The sequence below is a fragment of the Scomber scombrus genome, chromosome 11, assembly GCF_963691925.1.
Source record: "Scomber scombrus chromosome 11, fScoSco1.1, whole genome shotgun sequence".
Classification (NCBI taxonomy): Eukaryota; Metazoa; Chordata; class Actinopteri; order Scombriformes; family Scombridae; genus Scomber; species Scomber scombrus.
In genome coordinates this window covers 30,263,551-30,285,288 of record NC_084980.1, presented here as the reverse complement: position 1 = coordinate 30,285,288, position 21,738 = coordinate 30,263,551, and the positions used below count along the sequence as shown (strand labels likewise).

At 37.6% G+C, this 21,738-nt stretch overlaps 2 protein-coding genes across 2 annotated transcripts; both read right to left on the bottom strand.

The window, feature by feature from the left end:
- Nucleotides 1–1,836: 1,836 nt before the first annotated feature.
- On the bottom strand, nucleotides 1,837–5,492 carry LOC133990145 (cytolytic toxin-alpha-like). Its single transcript, XM_062428320.1, has 3 exons — nucleotides 5,393–5,492; nucleotides 3,192–4,874; nucleotides 1,837–2,402 (listed from the first exon to the last, which is right to left on the bottom strand). Exons 1-3 carry the CDS (start codon nucleotides 5,490–5,492, stop codon nucleotides 1,837–1,839), a joined length of 2,349 nt encoding a protein of 782 aa, XP_062284304.1.
- Nucleotides 5,493–13,035: 7,543 nt separating this feature from the next.
- On the bottom strand, nucleotides 13,036–21,294 carry LOC133991095 (uncharacterized). Its single transcript, XM_062429564.1, has 3 exons — nucleotides 21,247–21,294; nucleotides 18,805–18,917; nucleotides 13,036–17,693 (listed from the first exon to the last, which is right to left on the bottom strand). The coding sequence occupies exons 2-3, from the start codon at nucleotides 18,902–18,904 to the stop codon at nucleotides 14,071–14,073; spliced, it is 3,723 nt and encodes a 1,240-aa protein (XP_062285548.1). The 5' UTR covers nucleotides 18,905–18,917; nucleotides 21,247–21,294; the 3' UTR covers nucleotides 13,036–14,070.
- Between the last annotated feature and the right edge of the window lie 444 nt (nucleotides 21,295–21,738).

Genomic DNA, 21,738 nt, shown 5'->3' with positions numbered 1-21,738 from the left:
CTCTTCAGTCTCCTCATTTATAATAATGATAGTAATAATGATAATTAACTTTATCTATAGAGCACTTCAGCAAAAGAAAATCACAACATAATTAAGTATTAAAAGAAAACAAATAAAACAATTTGATGAGTAAAAATAATTTCAATGTAGGAAAAAGGCAAAAATAGAAAAAACATATTTAAATTAGATAAAAGCAATTCAAGAAAAATTTAAACTCAAATAAAATCAGGAAAAACTCTCCAATCTGTCAGGTTAAATTTCAGGAAATACGTTTAAAATAATGAACAAGACATCTAAACTTTCTCTATATTATATAATGGTATTCACACATAATAGAGCTGCAATCACTATAAGAGGAAAAGAACAACTGGAGAAAATGTATCACAACTCTTTGTCCTTAAACAATCTTCAACAATCAATACAATCAAACAGGAATAAAACTGAGTCAATCTATAAAAGCATCATTCATGAGTACATATCATATATAGCTGCTTATATAACTTCATGCACAATATATATGTGATACTGTCAGATTAAGAACTAGTTTAAATCATCAACTATTTAATGTAATAGAACATGTCAAAGCAACAAGGTGATTTAATATTTCAGATATGAAGCATGAGAAACCATCAAAGTCCATGTCTTCTTCTTTCAGAGGCAGTTTGTAAAGTGAAGAGAATTTATGCTTCACTTCCACGTTTGAGGATTTCTGCGAGTTGAGTAAATTTAGTTGTGCAGACATTCAGTGATGCTTCCTTTGCTTCTACCAGCTTCTCCACATTCACATCTAACCCTGACAGCATATTCTGTCTCTGACTGAAGACCTGAAATTATCCCCTTTTCAGCTCTTGACACCATTTGGTTCCACTGGAGATCTTCTTCTTTCACCTCTTTGTCTGTTTGGGCGTACTCCACAATGTAACTCAAAATGTGGACATCTTGTCCAATCTCTGCAGGTTTCTCCCAGCTAACTGATATCTCACCTGAGTTTGTTTCAACTTGAGGTTTTCCAGGAGGGCTGCAAGGTAAAGTTTTAATGGGACCGCTGACTTCACGAGTTCAGCTGTTGCTGATAGTTATTGTGTATTTGCTCTTCTTTCTCTTCATGGATTTATTGATTATTTGATTTTATTGCTCTCTCTGCCATTTGGAATAAGACTCGAGAAAAAACAATTGGCCTGATTTCAGAAGTAACGACATTATATCAGAATTCTGAGAACATTTTGCATGAATAAAAAATTCTGCTGAGAAGTTGAGAAGTTGGCTTAATCAAAGCAAATATGTCACATCTGTTTAGTTTCATTTTGGTTTGAGACATTTGGAAATAGTTGTGTCTTTAAGTAATGTAAATTATATTGTTGTTAGTTTGTTTTAAATGTTTCATCAAAACTCAAAAATAGATGAAAGAAACACACCAGATTGCCTACAGAGAGGTTACCTTAGTTTGCCATGTCCACAGGTAAAGGTAGAGTCAGATGACTCAACTTTAACAAAGATAAAATTTGGACCCACAATCTTTAGGATTGATCTGATAACAAAATGAAACACACAGCAGGTCAAACATAAGAAAAAAAAGAATGCTATATATTCTTAACAGACAATCAATGAAAAGGCATTTGTATCTTTCAGGACATTCACCATATGCTAATTACACTACTTTACGTTCATCAAGGTATCTTGAATTATTTCTTTCCATTAAACATGAGATAATTATCTCATTGATTCAGAAAAGCATTTCTTCCATAGCTTTTTCCAGTTTGAACATTTATATTTCTCATCTTCTCAGGAAGCTTGCTGACCTGAGAACAATAATCTTTCGTTCATACTTTTACTTTTTTATTCTTTTGTCACCAGTTCCTCCTGCTGCGCATTTGTTCTTCTTTCTCTTAGGATTCGTTGTTTCTCCTTGTGAATCACTCTGTCTGTCTCCTGGAACATTTCATTGGTGTAATGATTTTTTCCATTATTCTCTGTTGTATTTCTGATCTTCTTGAGCAGCTCGCTGACCTGAGAACGATCCTCCAGGTTATTATTGAAGGCGTGATACTGACCGTCACATTTGGTCAAAAGTTCTTGCAGATCTTTGTTGTCCTTCAAGAACTCCTCGATAGGTTTCTCTTTGAGCAGATCACCACCAGTAAAGAGAACCATGCAGTATTTGTCGACTTCCTTACCAAAGATTTCCTGAATCTTCTGCAGCGTCTGCTTGTCTTCCTCTGTGAATCTGTCCAGTTTGATGACAATCAGGACAATATGAGGTCCAGGAGAAGCATAAGCAATGCACTGGGCAAGAATATCTTCCTCTGTTTTATCTTCATTGTTTTTGGTGTCAGTCAAGTCTGGAGTGTTGATAACAGCAACCTTTTGTCTGTCCACCTTACCATCAGCCTTTCCACAGCATTCTGTCATTCAACAAAAAATACCCTGAATCCTGAACCATGAATGTTTGCAGTCCAACGCAGAGTTGGACTGCACACGTTCAAAGCACTTTCTTCCTATAATGATATTTCCTGTTATACTTTTCTCAGCTCCACTGGTCCCCACCATCACAATCCTAATCTGATCGTTATTGCTGTAGATTGTTGACCTGGAAACTGAAAGAAAAGACAAACAATCAGTGCTATGTGTGTTCATAAAGTGTGTTCAATAAGTCCACATCAGTTATGACAATTATGGCTGGAAAAGTCTGGCTCAGGTTAAACCCTGTTTAAAAAAAGAAGAATCTATTTCTGGGAAATCAGACATTTATCCAGATGAAAGTACTACTTGTTTGTTTTGGCACTTTCAAACCAGTGTGTTTCCCCTGTAATCCAACAGATCCAGACATATGCCTGAAGTTACACTAGTTACTTACCGTTTATTGATATTAGCTACTTGTAAGGTAAAAAAAAAAAATGTTAAGTTGCAATTGTGAAAAGTACTATAAAGCACTATTCACTTGACTTGCCAAACCATAAAACATAATTATTTTTAGCACTGATTTTAACGGTTTCAACATTACTGCAGATGGAGGCAGCATACTGGAATATTCTCCTATAGGCAGTTCTGTAGTGCATGGACAATCGACCCATGTGGTTGTTTAATGATAAGGATGTGTTGGTCAGCAGAACCGGTAACAGCTGTTTTACATTGATTAATGTGGGACTCTTGTCCACTCTCAGCAAGTTTCTCTCATCTAACTAATATCTCACCTGAGTTTGCTGGTCCAACACCTACTGAGGTCACTGCTCTGCATCTAAACATATACTCTGTGTTAGGAGTTAGACCGCTCACTGTGACTTCTTCAGCTTTTGCTGCTGTTGTTTGTTTACATCCATCCTCTCCACTGACACAGTACTCTACACTGTAGGAGGTGATGTTCTCTGCTCCAAATCTTGGTGGAGAGAACTTCAGTGTCACACTGTTGTGGGTTACATCACCTGCTGTCACTGTTTCAGGCTTTGAAGGCGGCTCAAAGTTCTCACTGACAGTAAAGCCGTCTTTATGAAGGTAGATGGTTGAACCTTTCTGTGTCTCATTTGTTAAACCCACTGTCAGGAACTGTATGTTCTTATTCTCTTTGTTGGCCTCTGCAAAATCACTGAACAGCTTTGCTTTGTGTCTCATTGCATCTGATACTTCTTTAGAGGCGTACCATTGTTCCTTCTCTATGTCATGACAACGTGGATCTTCAGGGTCGTCTGGTTTGGGTTTTTCTTCTAAGTAGTTTGATAAAGCTGAGAGGTACGGTTCAGCACTTCCCAGTGAGGTGAAAACAAAACACACAGCAAGTTCTGCACTCAGAGTCTCTTTGTACAGATGACTCTGAGATGGGACAATCTGGGTGTTTTCCATGTTGTCGGTGAAAGACTGTAAAGTTAAGATTTCTCTCTCTTTACAGTCCATCCACTTGTTCAGGCTTGTGTTGTTGAAAGGAGAAGAATGTCTCTTCTTCAGGATCTCTGCCAGCACAGCCTCCTCTTCCCCTCCTCCCCGGATTAATGGAAGTATCTTTGCCAACTTTTGTTGGAATTCCAGTTTGAACTCAGAAAAAACTTCTTTAAAAGTTTTAAGTTTTTTACCAATCTGTGGGAACTGCTGTGCAGTGGTGGTTCTTATTGCATCATTGCATCTCATTTCCAGCTCAGTGAAGTCCTCCAGGACACTCTGGCATTCCTGCACTAATCCTAAACTTATCTGACGGACGAGTTGTGCAGCTTTAGAATCTAAAGTCGCAAGTGGCATCAGCCAGACCTTCATTGGTACAGCATTTTCTCCATTGGTTCCCAGCAGTTGTGGCAGGCTTTGGTAGACTTGTACAGCATCCTGAAAGGTTGTTGGAGTTTTCTTCAGCAAAAAGTCTCCATGGAATTTGCAGGAGAACTTCTTCACCTTTTCAATATCATTGTTCTCCATTTGGAGGGACCCTTCCCCCTCTATTTTGATGAGAGGGATTTTCTTGATCATCACCTTCAAGTTTCCCTGAATGTCTTGATGACTTTCTTCATCAGAAACCTCACGGTCAAAGACAAAGAAGGCTTGTGCCCCATAAAGGATAGCTGTGACTACATGTGTTGCTATTCCTTTATTAAAGACATTTTGATGTTTGACTTTTCCAAGTTGATTCATTGACAGTTGCTGCATCTTTGTGGTTGCTTGGTAGTTCAGTGTTACTCTGGCCTGATTTTTGGATGTTTTACTATCTTTCAGGTATTTGGCAGATCCTCCAACCTCTACTAGTCCACCTAAGAAACTTGCCTTCAGGGATGCTTCAACGTTTAATGCTGAAGATTTATCTGCAATTGATTCAGATGCAACTATGTCAAAATTGTTATTGCACTGAGGTTTTTCTTGTATATCATTTTTCAAATCATCATGGTCCCAAAATGTCATGCCTGCAAAAGAAGAAATAAAAAATCAAGCTCACAAGTTCTTCGGTAATCAAGTGGTATGCCATGTACTTACAAATCATGTCAAATCATTAATCAATGTTCTGCCATTTCATGTCCCATCCCTTATAGGATTATAAGACACTTTTAAAAGATGTACAGCAGAGAACTGGTCACCAGGTGATCCAATATTAAAACCCAGCAATAATTGTTCACACCTTACGTCTTATTAATACAAGGGTTTGTTCCTGAACACCAGTGCATTAACTATAAATAAGTTGACAATTCAAAGTTCTCTTTTTCAAACAACCATCTCAGACGATGTGAGTCTCTCATATCCAACAACTCACTTTTATCCTTTATATCACTACACAAAAGACAAAATATAATTTTCTATTTCTCACAGACCACACACTGGACAAAATCCACTCTTTTTCTTCCAAAGCAGTGTAACAACAAATTTCAGTGTCCAGAATATTTTGGTTGTGGTGATGCATTAAATATTTTTACATGTGAATGTTTACCAGGGATGAGTGAGTCATTACGGCAGTCATACAGCATCCCGAGGCTGAAAGGCCGGCCGAGCGCCGCCACCTCCATCGTCTGCTTGTCGTCAGCAGCCATTGCTCAGTGTGAACTGGAAAACATGGTCAACAGCTTGTTAGTTCTTCTTGTTGTTTGTCACCTTGTAATGTGGCTTCAACACAGACGTACTGTAGAACCTATCAACACTAAACCATAGACATACACTTATAGGATAAATATTCTTTGAGATATCCCAGATACAGAGAATTTTAGAACATTAAATGTTCTGCATATAATATCTCAAAAAATACTAAATAGATTGACATTTGTTTTACAGAAATTTGAGTTACCTAGAGAATGATCCCGAATCCTCTGACTTTTCCTCTAGAACAAAGTTTTCACTTATTGTGAGAAATATTACTTTAACTGTTAGATGGTCAAAGCAAATCTGATAAATAGGTAGGACTAAGACAATTAAGAGCTTTATATGCCAAAAAAAGATCAATTTTGAAGCAAACAGGTAGCCAGTGTAGACACTGGTGTAAGGTTTGCCATCTTTCTGGTCTTCATCAGCACACATGCAGCTGAGTTCTGAATTAATTGTAGTTGAGCTATATTCTTTATTAGGAGACCAGAAAGCAGAGCATTTCAGAAATCAATTCTGCAGGTCATAAAATCGTGCATTAATTTTTCGATATTGCCTTGAGAGGAACGGCCGTACTCTGACAGTGTTTTTCAAATGATGAAATGCATTCCTGGTGACAATTCTAATTTGGGGGGGGGGGGGGGGGGGGGGTTGTCTGTGTTGGTGTGTTTGTATTTGTGTGAGACAGAGAGAGACCGAGAGAGAGAGAGAGCAAGAGAGCGAGAGAGAGAGAGAGAGAGAGAGAGAGAGAGAGAGAGAGAGAGAGAGAGAGAGAGAGAGAGAGAGAGAGAGAGAGAGAGAGAGACCGAGAGAGAGAGAGAGCAAGAGAGAGAGAGAGAGAGAGAGAGAGAGAGAGAGAGTGCCTGTGTGTGTTAAATAATACCAGAGTCCTGATGGGTTCGGCTACCCACGAGTACGTGACAAGTGTTTTGGTTCTATTTGAAGGAGGTTTGGTCGGGTATGTTCAGATGCCATTTCAAGCACAGCGGGTATGGGATGGTGCAGATTTACAAAACAGGACCTGTACAGGACTCTGAATACTTGTCCCCAAACTAAAGTATAATTTCCCATGGTATAAAAGTTGGTTGTATCTGAAATATAAAGTGGTCTTATTTGTAATATATTGATGGTGGTATCTTCTTTCTAAACCGCTCAGAGAGTGGTGTACCCCAGAGAGGGGTAATTTTTTCATCTGTCCCCAAAGTATCCCTAAACAAGTTTGTGTGTGTGTGTGTGTGTGTGTGTGTGTGTGTGTGTGTGTGTGTGTGTGTGTGTGTGTGTGTGTGTGTGTGTATGACCATATATGGTAAAACACAGTAGAGAATATAGGCAAAGTTCTTTCTTGTTCATTCAGTTTAGATGCTATGAAAAACATTACCTGCTGCTTCTGAATCTAAACAATTGAAATATAGATTATAGATCATCAGTCTCTACTGACACAGTATGAACTTTCCTAGATAAACAAACACGTTTTTATGATGTTACATCCTTCATTTAACAAGCTGGGTTGTAACAGATAAAAAACTGAACTCTTTTTTTTAAAGGTAGAACAGAAGCTGTAGATATAACCATAAGTAGAATATTAGTATATTATAAACTGCAGACTGAACATTGTTGGATATAACATAGACCCACCAATAAACCTTTTCACTAATAATCAATACATTTCAGTTAAATATCCTAACCTATCCTAAATTAATAAGATTGATTAAAAAACTCTGTATGAGTACAATTATTGATTATAATTATCCAACTGATCAAATCACTCAAGTGTTAATCATGTTTAAGCTTTCTCCTTATTATGCATCAACAAGTGTTTCTAATGATTTTACTGGAGGTCTTACCTGATTTACGTTTGGTTTGAGTTTCCTGCAGGTTGAAGCTGTTCTTTGTGTTTCTGCAGCTGTACAGTGACGTCCAACAAAGGAGATTCACATCATCAGTTTGGTTATAACAGCAGCAAGAAACTCTCTTTATCTCTCTGAAACATCTGCAGCCACAGTGCTCTTACACACCTGGAGAATATCTTGATCAGAACTCATCAATAACACAAGTGCTGATCATGTTTAAGCTCTCTCCTCATTTTTCTTTCACTTCACTAAGATCATGTTGACCTGAATGAGTTTAGAGACCCTGCAGCTCTAATCTGGAAAAACAACAATAAATCAGAATCAGTGTACTTACAGCAGAAAGGTTTGTGATGGTCTGAGAACGCTCTGTGCTTTCTACCTTTATATTCTCTCTGAGGGACAAACTCCACCTTTCAGATGAGGATGTAACTGCTGGACTGAACTGGGGTGATTTCTCAGAAATGGTGTGACCATAAACTGTGTATATTAATCACGTTTGAAATGTGCAGAAAGGGAAACAGCATTCAGCTTGTGGTCTTCTTCTTCAGACAGAGGTCAGAGGTGAGAAAAGAGTTTCACCTTTTTTAACTCTCCTTTTTCATCCATGACACCAAGGATGTAGGTGTGGTTTTAACATTTGGTTTTTTGTCATATAAAAATATGCACAGTGGTATATAGACATGCTCTCTATGTCACACACACATGTATGTACATGCACATGAACACGTCTTCACCTCTCATTTACTGGCACTCATTGGTAACAAACAGCTCTGAGGTTAACAGCATCACGTTTTTCTTGATGGACACGACACACTGTGATGTTAAGACACATTTGAGAGATATTTGACCTGAGCCAGATTCCAGCTTCAACAGAGGCCACAGGGATAACTGACAACAGCCTCGTGAGTTTCAAACTCATCAAACTCTAACCTAAGCAGCATTGTTTTTAACATATCTGCAGCTTCACTGCTGGACTTGTACTATAAACTGAAATCCAGACTAGCTATCTAACTGTTTGATGGATAGTCAAGAAATGTGTTTCACATATTCATCGTCCCCTCAGGATGAACTGTAATAACTTTGATCCTCTCACTTTTTATCTAGTGACATCATGCAGTCACAATTTGAATGTGTCCAACACTTTAATTCATGACCAAATACTAGCAAAACTAATAATATTTGTACCAGCAGTGGTGGTAAGTTGCTGAGGGACACAGTGACATCATCAAATGTTTTGTCCAACAAAAAGTCCAAAACTCAGATATCCAGCACAAACCATCCCATCTGGGTGGTTGGTGTTTTTTATATTTTCTTAATTTTATAACAATTTCTTTTTTTTAAATAATCAAATAACTTACAACTCTCACAAACATGTAGATCATTATAGTGTGGGACGAAATGTTGCAGCAGTTGTTTGTTTGCTGCAGAAACGTTTGTGATGTTCTCATAGTGCTCTGTGGTTTTTATTTTTATATTCTGTCTGATTAACATCACGTTCTCTTTATTCATAAAGAGAAGCAAGTAGCTGCTTGTGAGAATCGGGGTGATTTCACAGAAATGTGTGACCAGTATGATGTTTGAAACGTGCAGAAAGGGAAAACCACACTGAGCTGACTATACTTCTTTACCCAAGAGAAAATAATATATACTTATTGTATATGTTATATATTTTAGTGTACTTTAAAAATATATATATATTAAAAAAAACATTACTTAAGTTGCACTTTAAAAAACATTAGTGATAAACTTTAGAAAAATATATATTCATATGATTAAAAGTACATTTTAAAATGAAGTACACTTTTAACAAATGTACTTAATTACAGTTTAGGCGGGTGCACAAAATAAGGTGTCTGGGGGGGTCCTCCACCATAAAAATGAAAAGATTTTTGAATTCCATATCCTGTATTTTATACATACTTTTAGGGACTATGGTGATATAAAATCCAGAAAATAATTAAACTAGTCAAAATGATATATTCTGCCAGAAAGTATATTAGCACCTAACCCTAACCCTAACCCTAACCCAAACCCTGTTTCCCTGTTGAGCTGTGGTGGAAGTATAGTAACACAAAGACTTTTCTACTAAAAACACTGGAACGTTGAAACATAGAAGATGAAGATTTGACTCATTTGGACGACTGAAGATTCATATTAGCTTCAGATCAACTTTTAAATACATGTTTACACAGAAGGAGGACTGTGGATTTAGTCGGTCCGGGGGTGGGGTCGATCGGTCTAATAAACGGCTACGCGGTTACGCTTTGCTCTCACACGTGCTGCATTTATAGTCACACAAACACAAACACACACACACACAGTAACTCTGTAGTGCACGCTCTTGCTCGCTCACTCCAGATTCCGGGAGATTGTGTCTCATTTATTGTGTACTCTCATGGTACAACCAAGAACCTGAAATGAGGCCAACGTGGAAGTAACTTAAAACTGCATTCTATCAAAAGGCCACCAGGGGGCGACCGTTTTGGTGTCAAAAGGACTTCCGTCTCTATACATGTCAATGGAGAATTCACCAACTTCTCACTTGATTTCTAACCTCAGTAAACGTTTTCAAAATGTGTTTATGGTCTCAATCGCTAGTTTAAAGCCTTCTTCAATGCAGTATGATGTTCATTTGGGACATTTTGGCCTCCCTGATTTTATATTTGACGATAAAGCAGGGTATGCATTAGGGCGTGGCTATGTTGTGATTGACAGGTTGATTGGTTCACAGGTTCAGGAGGGCGCCTCATGCCCATATAAGTAGAATCCCTGTTTTTATTTTTCCCAGCATGCACCTGAAATTGTCAAGATGGCGCTGCCCAGATCCGAAACTATTGGCTTCCAAGCAGCAGTCCACAAACCAATGGGTGTCAATATTGAGCAGCACATATCCTACAGACAACCATTAAAAAAAAAAAGGTACTGACAAATAATGTAAAATGTGTCTTAAAAAACATAGTGTTGTTAGTTCACATTTATTTTCTTGTATATAATCAGATTTCTGTGGGAAAAAAAATATTGGTTACACCAATGTCACTGGGTTCGTCACGTTATTGACCCTAATATAGTTCTACAGTGATGACTTTTAGTAGCTTGTGTTATGTGTGGTCTCAATAAGCCCTTATAATACTATCATATATTCAGTTTAGCCGGGGTTCATCTAAATCACAGTTTAGCTCATCAAGTGCTAAGTGCCACAGCAGTAGCCCCCAGAAAAAACTAACATAGACAGGCTTTAATACTACAGTTGTGACAGTTTGTTTTGTGTTGTTGTTGTTGTTGTTTTCTTGTGTGTTGAGATTTCAAACCAGAAGAGAAGAGCAGCTTCTATATTACCTGACGGAGGATCACAACAGCATTTCAGTGTTTCATGAGAAACTCATCACAGTGAAAAAAAACATTTATTTAATGTGAAGCAGAAAGCTAAATAACTAATTTTAACATGGTTTTCATTTAATTATGAGACTGTAAATGAACAAAACTGACTTTAACTAACTTTTAACATCATCAGAAGCTAAATGTACTTATTGTTTAGTGTTAGTCCAGCTATTGAAAGTACTGTCTGGTTGATTCTGATGACAGATATTTGGTTAGCCTTTGGTTTATGTTTGGATCACACATTTGGCCTTTCAGTAGCTTTAAACTCCAACGAAAAGATTGTCACACTGTGTGATATACTTAAATCATTTATAGCAGTGGTCTCCAACCCTGCTCCTGGAGAGCTACTGCCCTGCATGTTTTAGGTATCTCCTCACTCTAACACACCTGATTCTAATAATCAACTCGTTATCAAGCCCTTTGACGAGCCTCAGCTGCTTGATAACGAGTTAGAGTGAGGAGATACGTAAAACATGCAGGGCAGTAGCTCTCCAGGAGCAGGGTTGGAGACCACTGATTTATAGTATGATTTCTTTACTGTTTAAAAATCTGCTCTACCAAATAGTTGAATTGCTCTCATGTGTTTTTTTTATGGCAGCAAAGTGGTAATACATAACTGGAATAAGCTATGATAGCCTTAACATGTGTGTATATAATGCCTTTCCCAACATAAGGAGTTAAAAGTTCACAAATATAGGTAGGCGCTGCTTAAAAAACAAGCAGTAAAATCTTAAAATCAATTCTAAAACTCACAGGTAACCAGTGAAGGGCAGCAGGGATTGGTGTGATGTGGTCTCTTCTCCTAGAACCTGTTAAAAACCTGGCTGCAGCGTTCTGAAACAGCTGCAATCTTTTGATGTTTCACCTACTGATGCTGATGTTCAGTCTAGTGGTGATGAAAGCGTGGATTACCTTTTCTAAGTCTGCTGTTAAAAGAAAAGACCTGTGTATCAAAAGACAGGACGGTGTCAGATATAACACCCAAGTTGTGAGCCTCTGTACGGATGTGATTGGATAAAGCACCCAGACTAGAGACATGACACGTGAAACATCCAGGCTTTAACGGAACATAACATTGGGTGTCATCTGCATAGCAATTGAAGTTACTAACTAATACTTAAGGTTTTCATGGGCATCAGCAGTGTCAATCATTCAGTGAAAGTTCATGGACTTCGAGACAAAGGTTAGCAACATGTCAAAGACAGCTCTCACAGTTTCAGTCAGTCTTCTTGAATGATTTGACTGTTTATACACAAATTCAAATATAGGGTCAACACAAGGCCACTGATTAAACCAAAAAGACCTCTGAAAGTCACAGAACTAAGTTAGAGATGTTCTAAAACTGTTACATTGGATGATGTACATTATTGGTTCAGATAAGAGACAATTTCCTACTTAAGACCGGATGCTATTTTTTTTATAGTAAGGCAAAACTAAAAAATCTTGAGGTTATATTTAATGATGCATTCAGAATCTTGCTGAAGCCTCCAATGTGGACGAGTGCAAGTCATATGTTTGTTTCTAAAAATGTCCCCAAGTTTCATGCTCTGGTAAGATTTTTAATATACAAATGTATGGTTCAGTTCAATGAAAAATCAAAAAAATGAAATTATAATGGCATTAACTCAGCCTTCACACAGTGACACAAGGTACTCCTCCTTTTTTCGGAAGCACTGGAATACATGTGTGTATGTCCTTTAACCAGTACTTTCATGACTCTGTATATACTGGCTTGTCCTTGAATTATAAGCTTTTTTACCTCATCAAAGTGCTTATTTCTCAGTTTTATTAGATATGTCATGGATGCTCCCTCCATGTCTTGTGCTTCCTAGTGTTTCTCTTTCCCCAATGTTTCTGTTCCATTCCCTGTTAGTCTCTGGTTGCTGGCTCCAGCTTCTTTCACCTGGGTGTATTTTCACTCTCAGTCAGCAATCATACTCACCTGCTCCTCATTAACTCATCAAGCTGCAGTATATCTTCCCCAGATCTTCAGCTACTTGAAACCATATTTTTTTCGACTTACCTTTGTGGGTCATGTGCATGTCGTCCACCAGTAACCAGAGCAGTTTCCCCCTGTTTGCAGTGTTTGTGCTAAACTAAGCTAAACACATAGTGGACCTGTCTATGTACTGACATTTTTATATTTTTAATTTCTTTCACCGACACATTTAGTTTTCTTGCTTTGACTCATTTCTATAAAACACTTCTGCAGCTCTGCTCTGTTGTTACTTTAGTGACGTAGAAATAAAATTTACCAAGAAAGTCAGACTTCTTCATGCATCACATTTATTGTTTCACAAAACATTCAAGCTTCATACATGAAGACAGCCATATGTTACATGGTGACAAATTGTAATTAAGCACATTAACCACAAAGAAAACAAAGCTAATGAAATATTCTGGAGAAAAAAAATATAAAAGTCTCATTTAAAAATATAATAATATAAACACTTCAATCTCTTTTGTTGTGCTGTTTCCAATCTGTCAGGTTAAATATCAGGAAATAAGTTTAAAATAATGAACAAGACATCTAAACTTTCTCTATTTAATATAATGGTGCAGCCATAAAAACACAGAGTCAGTGTAAACATTGACACTTTAACAATGTAAAGTCAATGTAAATGTGCTCAATAGTTAATTTGCACCTGCAGTCCTGACACGACTAAAACGAGACAAACAGATAAAACACTTCATACATAATAGAGCTGCAATCAATATAAGAGGAAAAGAACAACTGGAGAAAATGTATCACAACTCTTTGTCCTTAAACAATCTTCAACAATCAATACAATCAAACAGGAATAAAACTGAGAGTCAATCTATAAAAACATCATTCATGAGTACATATCATATATAGCTGCTTATATAACTTCATGCACAATATATATGTGATACTGTCCGATTAAGAACTATTTAAATCATTAGACATTTTAATGTTTACTTGATTAAATTAGATATTAAATCTATAAAAAGGAAAACATATTATTAAATGCACAATAATGATGATGATTTAGGAGTAAGGAGATGACATTTTAATCTTTAATTGGTTTAATATGATACTAAAAGAGTGAAATTACCAGAAATACAAACTGTATCATATTTGATATAAAAACAATTACACAATGTTTTTATGCTGCTTCAATCCAGCAAATTCTCATCTAAGAATATAAGTAAAAAATATTAGTAATATGCAGTTTGGTAAGTCATGTGACACAGCAGGCAGCCATGAATTTGGTAATAAGGGACCTCTGCTTCCTGCATTGCTCTGATGATCCACTAGAGGGCAGCTAACATGAGCCCTTATTTATCTGAGGAGTTTCTCTCCTCTCTCTACTTTAGCCTTTAACTCTTTTTCTCTCATGTCCATCAGGTCCTGAACTCGTTTATTCCATCCTGGTTTGCCCTCAGATTTCTCTCCCTCAATAAGCATGGCAATGTACTCTGGAGTGGAGAGAGGATTTGGCTTCAGTGCTATCTCTTTGAGTCTGTTCAAACACTTTGCAGACTCCTCCATCAACTTCTCCACTTCTACCTGCACAAGATCATATTCAGCCTTCAGTTTTTCAATCAAAGCCTGAGCAAATGTCTTAGCCTTTGTGGCTTTTAGGTATTTTTCTTTCAGCTCTTCCACTGTTTGCTTTTCTTTAACCTCCTTATACTCCCATCTGTACTTCTGTTTAACATGTGTATCCGTCTTACATTGGCTTGGGCAGGTAGTACATGGTTGTGGCATTGTGAAAAAAAAATCACCAATCACTTCAAAAAATGAAGCTAAACCATCCTCTGGATATTGTGAAGAACCCCAGCAGGTACGTTGACACTGCTGACAATTGATGGCGTACTTTCCAGAAATACCTACTTGAACAGGCTTTGTGACGGTGACTTCAAACTCAAAATCCTTATTTCTGCTGATCTCTGCCTCATGCTCTTTCAGTTTTTCAGACGTCTCTTTTATCTCCTCAAGCTTGGCTAACCCAACTTTAACCTGCTGCTGTAAATTTTCAACTGAAAGCTCGAGCTGCTTTCTTTCTCTGAGGACTTCCTTCGTCATTGTCAAGCTTTTGGTTTCTATCTCATTCAAAACAAGACAAAACCTTTTCATACTTTTTGTCCCCATATTCCAAAACATCTGATCAAATCTTCCATCTTCATCATCTTCATCATCTGAGCTGTTTGCTGCAGATGTTTTTTTGTCTGTAAATAACGCAGAGTTATTGAATTTGAAGTGAACTGGCAGCCCGTCTTTAGTTTTAGGACATGGGACACCTGATTCACTGATTGCCTCTAGAACTGGTGGAGGCTGACCGTCTGCAAATGTCACCAGAACTCTGATGTTTTCTGCCACATCTTTGCCAAAGATGGAAAGCACAAAATCAAACATATACTTCTGTGATGCTGTGAGTTGTTCTGAGGCGGCAGGAACTACAAAACAGACAGCATCAATTTCACTGACAAACTCAGCAGAGAGGAGATTATGTAGCTGGTTGGTGATCTCTTTGTCTCTTTCATTGTCACTTGTATCCCTAAAGCCTGGAGTGTCCACAATAGTCACAGAGAAGGGGATTTTAAACCCGTCTTGGTGGTTGATTTTGTACACAGTGACTTCAGAGGTCTGGCTTTCAGCTTGTGATTTCAACGGATCCTCATCAACTAATTTAAATCTGAAATCATCCTTCCACTCTACACCAGCAATGTAGTTGATCATTCCATTGATGAGAGTGGACTTTCCTGATCCGGTTGCTCCAAAAAGCATTATAGTACGATTTTGCCTCATGTTTTCTTTGCCAAAGTTATACCTCTGGCAACCATCTATGTCCATGTCTTCTTCTTTCAGAGGCAGTTTGTAAAGCGAGGGGGATCCATAATTTATGGTTTCACTTTCACGTTTGAGTATTTCTGCAAGGCGCGTGTATTTTGTTGTGCAGACATTCACAGTGATGCTTCCTTTGCTTCTACCAGCTTCTCCACAGTCACACCTGACCCTGACAGCATATTCTGTCTCTGACTGAAGACCTGAAATTATCCCCTTTTCAGCTCTTGACACCGTTTGGTTCCACTGGAGATCTTCTTCTTTCACCTCTTTGTCTGTTCTGGCGTACTCCACAATGTAACTCAAAATGTGGACATCTTGTCCAATCTCTGCAGGTTTCTCCCAGCTAACTGATATCTCACTTGAGTTTGTTTCAACGTGAGGTTTTCCAGGAGGGCTGCAAGGTAAAGTTTTAATGGAACCACTGACTTCACCAGCTGGTCCAACACCTACTGAGGTCACTGCTCTGCATCTGAACATATACTCTGTGTTAGGAGTCAGACTGCTCATTGTGACTTCTTCAGCTTTTGCTGCTGTTGTTAGTTTCCATCCATCTTCTCCACTGACACAGTACTCTACACAGTAGGAGGTGATGTTCTCCGCTCCAAATCTTGGTGGAGAGATCTTCAGTGTCACACTGTTGTGGGTTACATCACCTGCTGTCACAGTTTCAGGCTTTGAAGGCGGCTCAAAGTTCTCACTGACAGTAAAGCCGTCTTTATAAACGTAGATGATTGAACCTTTCTGTGTCTCATTTGTTAAACCCACTGCCAGGAACTGTATGTTCTTATTCTCTTTGTTGGCCTCTGCAAAATCACTGAACAGCTTTGCTTTGATCCTCATTACATCTGATACTTCTTTAGAGGCGTACCATTGTTCCTTCTCTATGTCATGACAACGTGGATCTTGAGGGCCGTCTGGTTTGGGTTTTTGTTTTAAGTAGTTTGATAAAGCTGAGAGGTACGGTTCAGCACTTCCCAGTGAGGTGAAAACAAAACACACAGCCTGTTCTGAACTCAGAGTCTCTTTGTACAGATGACTTTGAGATGGGACAATCTGGGTGTTTTCCATGTTGTCGGTGAAAGACTGTAAAGTGTAGATTTCTCTCTCTTTACAGTCCATCCACTCGTTCAGGCTTATGTTGTTGAAAGGAGAAGAATGTCTCTTCTTCAGGATCTCTGCCAGCACAGCCTCCTCTTTCACTCCTTCCCGGATTGATGGAAGTATCTTTGCCAACTTTTGTTGGAATTCCAGTTTGAACTCAGAAAAAACTTCTTTAAAAGTTTTAAGTTTTTTACCAATCTGTGGGAACTGCTGTGCAGTGGTGGTTCTTATTGCATCATTGCATCTCATTTCCAGCTCAGTGAAGTCCTCCAGGACACTCTGGCATTTCTGCACTAATCCTAAACTTATCTGACGGACGAGTTTAGCAGCAGATGAATCTAAAATTACAAGTGGCAGCAGCCAGACCTTCATTGGTACAGCATTTTCTCCATTGGTTCCCAGCAGCTGTGGCAGGCTTTGGTAGACTTGTACAGCATCCTGAAAGGTTGTTGGAGTTTTCGGTAGTAAAAAGTCTCCATGGAATTTGCAGGAGAACTTCTCCACCTTTTCAGTGTCCTTGTCGTCCATTTTGATGGAACCTTCCCCCTCTATTGAGAGGCAGGGGATTTTCTTGATCATCACCTTCAAGTTTCCCTGAATGTCTTGATGACTTTCTTCATCAGAAACCTCACGGTCAAAGACAAAGAAGGCTTGTGCCCCATAAAGGATACCTGTGACTACATGTGTTGCTATTCCTTTATCAAAGACATCTGGATGCTTCACATTACCTCTTCCAAGATGATTCATTGACAGTTGCTGCATCTTTGTGGTTGCTTGGTAGTTCAGTGTTACTCTGGACTGATTTTTGGATGTTTTACTATCATTCAGGTATTTGGCAGATCCTCCAACCTCTACTAGTCCACCTAAGAAACTTGCCTTCAGGGATGTTTTAACATTTAATGCTGAAGATTTATCTGCAATTGATTCAGATGCAACTATTTCAAAATTGTTGTAGCACTGAGGTCTTTCATGTATATCATTTTTCAGATCATTAAGGTCCCACAATGTCATGCCTGCAAAAGAAGCAAAAATCAACATCAGCTTCCTTGATGAATGAACTGATGTTCAGCAATTTTATATTGCATCCCTTGAAGGATTATAAAACACCTTTTAACAGAAAGACAACCTGTCCCTCCAGGAAACTGTGATTTTGTCATCACAAGAATTAATGCATATTCTAGCAAAGTCCACAAAATTTGCGAGACTTTGCAATTTTGCAAATTTCCCCCAATAATGCCGCAAAAATGTCACTGAACTTAAAAGTAGGCAGGGATGGATATTATGCACTGTGGCAGTCCCAAAGACTCTTACAAATAAGTTAAAAGAGAACTTGAGTATAAGACAGCTTTTAGTGCACATAATGGCTCTCCACTGATATGACTGTGTGTGTGTAACATGTCAGAGTCAGAGAAAACTTGGACTTCAGACTCTGACTTGCTCTTATTTTGTGTCTGGCTTGTATTTCTAAGCAGAGCAGTTTCTAGTGTTTCAGGTTTTCGCACAAAAGCCTCAAACATTTTTGCACAGCAGCAGTAAAACCTGATCTGTCAGGATCTGACTGTAATTAACACAGGTCAGCTGTTACACTCAGATTAATGTTCATATGTGGGATTGTTTACAATAAAACTGCTCTGATGGATGAATCCTGAGGTGCAATTTTACCACAAAAACCCCAACTCAAATTACATTGCAATTTTGAGAAAACTTACTGCAAAATCAAGCAGTTCTGATCACAACAATCACAAACAACAACAGAAAACTGGTTACTGCTCATCACAAATCAGTCCAGGTGAACTAATAATAAAAAGCAACAGTAATTGTTCATGCCTTACATCTTAATAATACAAAGTTTTATTCTTGGGTTTTACTGCAATGCATTCACTCAATAGGTCGACAATTTAAAGGTCTCTTTTTCAAACAGTCATCAATGTGAGTCTCTCATATCCAGCAACTCATTTGAATCCTTTATAACACGAAACAAAAGACATACAAACTCCTCATTTTCTATTTCTAGTAGATCAGATCAGATTTTTCTTCCAGAGCAGTGTACCAATCTATGTTAATGCTAAGAATGTTTTTATTATTGTTGTGATGTATTAAATATTTCTTCATGTGAGTGTTTACCAGGGATGAGTGAGTCTTTACGGCAGTCATACAGCATCCCGAGGCTGAAAGGTCGGCCGAGCGCCGCCACCTCCATCGTCCCCATGGCGTCAGCATCCATTGCTCAGTGTGAACTGGAAAACATGGACAACAACTTGTTAGTTCTTCTTGTTGTTTGTCACCTTGTAACGTGGCTGCAACACAGACGTACTGCAGAACCTATCAACACTGAATAAAATATATAGACATATGATTACTGAGGCATGTGTCACGTCTTTTCTTCTTACTTATCTTACTGACAGTGTTTGTAATGACAGCGATAAAAAAATGCTAAAACCTTTATACATTTTATATAACTTTATTCTTCCATCCCACTACATTACAGACTAAACTAGCTAACTGTATATAAAGTAGTGTAAACTAGCTCCACCTCCAGAAGCTACAACAGTAACATGCTGCTCTAACACTGATGCTTCACTATTAATAATCTAATGATGTCATAATAATAATATATCAGTCAGAGGACCAAACCACTACTTTTACTGTAATACTGCATACTACATCACTCATAATACTGCAGTACTTTTACTGTAATACTGCAAACTACATCACTCATAATACTGCAGTACTTTTACTGTAATACTGCATACTACATCACTCATAATACTGCAGTACTTTTACTGTAATACTGCATACTACATCGCTCATAATACTGTAGTACTTTTACTGTAATACTTCATACTACATCACTCATAATACTGCAGTACTTTTACTGTAATACTGCATACTACATCGCTCATAATAGTCAAAGTCAAAGTCAGCTTTATTGTCAATTTTTTCACATGTTAAGGCATACAAAGGAATCAAGAAGACGTTTTTCACTATCCCACGGTGGAACAGATAAAGTGCACAGGCACAACAGATAAGACAGATGTTTCCTAACACTAAGAGTAAACATTAAAGTGCACAATGTTTACTCTTAGTGTTAGGAAACATCTGTCTTATCTGTTGGACAGTGAGAATACTGCAGTACTTTTACTGTAATACTGCATACTACATCACTCATAACACTGCAGTACTTTTACTGTAATACTGCATACTACATCACTCATAATACTGCAGTACTTTTACTGTAATACTGCATACTACATCACTATAATACTGCAGTACTTTTACTGTAATACTTCATACTACATCGCTCATAATACTGCAGTACTTTTACTGTAATACTGCATACTACATCGCTCATAATACTGCAGTACTTTTACTGTAATACTGAATACTACATCACACATAATACTGCAGTACTTTTACTGTAATACTGCATACTACATCACTCATAATACTGCAGTACTTTACTGTAATACTGCATACTACATCACACATAATACTGCAGTACTTTTACTGTAATACTGCATACTACATCACTATAATACTGCAGTACTTTTACTGTAATACTTCATACTACATCGCTCATAATACTGCAGTACTTTTACTGTAATACTGCATACTACATCGCTCATAATACTGCAGTACTTTTACTGTAATACTGAATACTACATCACACATAATACTGCAGTACTTTTACTGTAATACTGCATACTACATCACTCATAATACTACAGTACTTTTACCACATTAAGTATCTGAATACTTTTTCCACTGCATTAATTTGATGTTTGGTGTGTTTCATTATTTAAGTTATTTAGAAGCAGAGGGTTACGAACACTGAGCTGTCTGCAGGACTTTGACCTTTGACCCAGTGATGTGATGCAGTTTTTATTTCTTCTTGTTCATATTTGATGTTTTTTATTGACAGTTTGATCCTCAGTGTGTTTGGTGCTCTCCTTTAGATTATCAGCTTAATTACAGTGTTTCAATATTTAAGAGTAGCATTAGAATAATAAAGTGTATTATTTCCTTATGTTAATATTTGCATTTGGTAGCCACAGTAGAGCTTCTGTCTGTTTTGTTCTTCATACTGTGGAATTAATGTCTCTTCATTTTCATTTCAGTGTTTCAGACCACAAACAATCCTGTACAGTAGTTATTAATAAAGAGGTTATTGTATGAAGCCATTAACCAGCTCATATGTACAGTGACCTCATGTTTATATAATTACACTACATCTTTATTTACAGTTCTGATGTGGGAGAGGTGGACGTCACTTTTTCTGTTTATTAGAATTGGAATTAAACTTCATTGTCCGCCAGTTTTTAGCTCTCCAAATTATAAAAGTGAGACAAAAACATGCAACATGTACAAGCATATATAACCAACACAAAGCAGAAACCTCACTGGTCACATACCTGCTTTTTGAATGGGTCTAATCTGTTATAAATTCTACTTCATCATGCATCACTCTTTCTCATTTCTTATATCATTTTATAAACTTAGCCACAAAAAGAGCTTTTAACAACTAGCATCAACAAGTGTTTCTAATCATTTTACTGGAGGTCTTACCTGATTTATGTTTGGTTTGAGTTTCCTGCAGGTTGAAGCTGTTCTTTCTATCTTTATATTCTCTCTGAGGGACAAACTCCATCTGATCTATAATCATTAACAGGTGTGGAGAAGAATCACTCTGATTTCTCAGAAATGGTGTAACCTGCATGACACTGAAGTAACCGTAATGATATATTATATTTGAAGCACCTTTCATTACACTCAGTGACATTTTAAAACCAAACAACACCAATAAAATATATCCAAACCCAGACACGACGCTTATATACTCACACTCACAATAAAAACAAATTAATAAAACATCCTGAAAATTAGGAAGTAAAAAAGAACCTTCTCACTATGATGGAGAAGGAAAGGCCAGTCTGAACAGGTGAGTTTAAAGTTGAGATTTAAATGAATTAACTGATGTGCACTGTTGAATACTCTGAGGAAGAGCTTTGAAAAGACAATGACCCACCACACTGAAAGCCCTGTCACACAGTGTGGTGC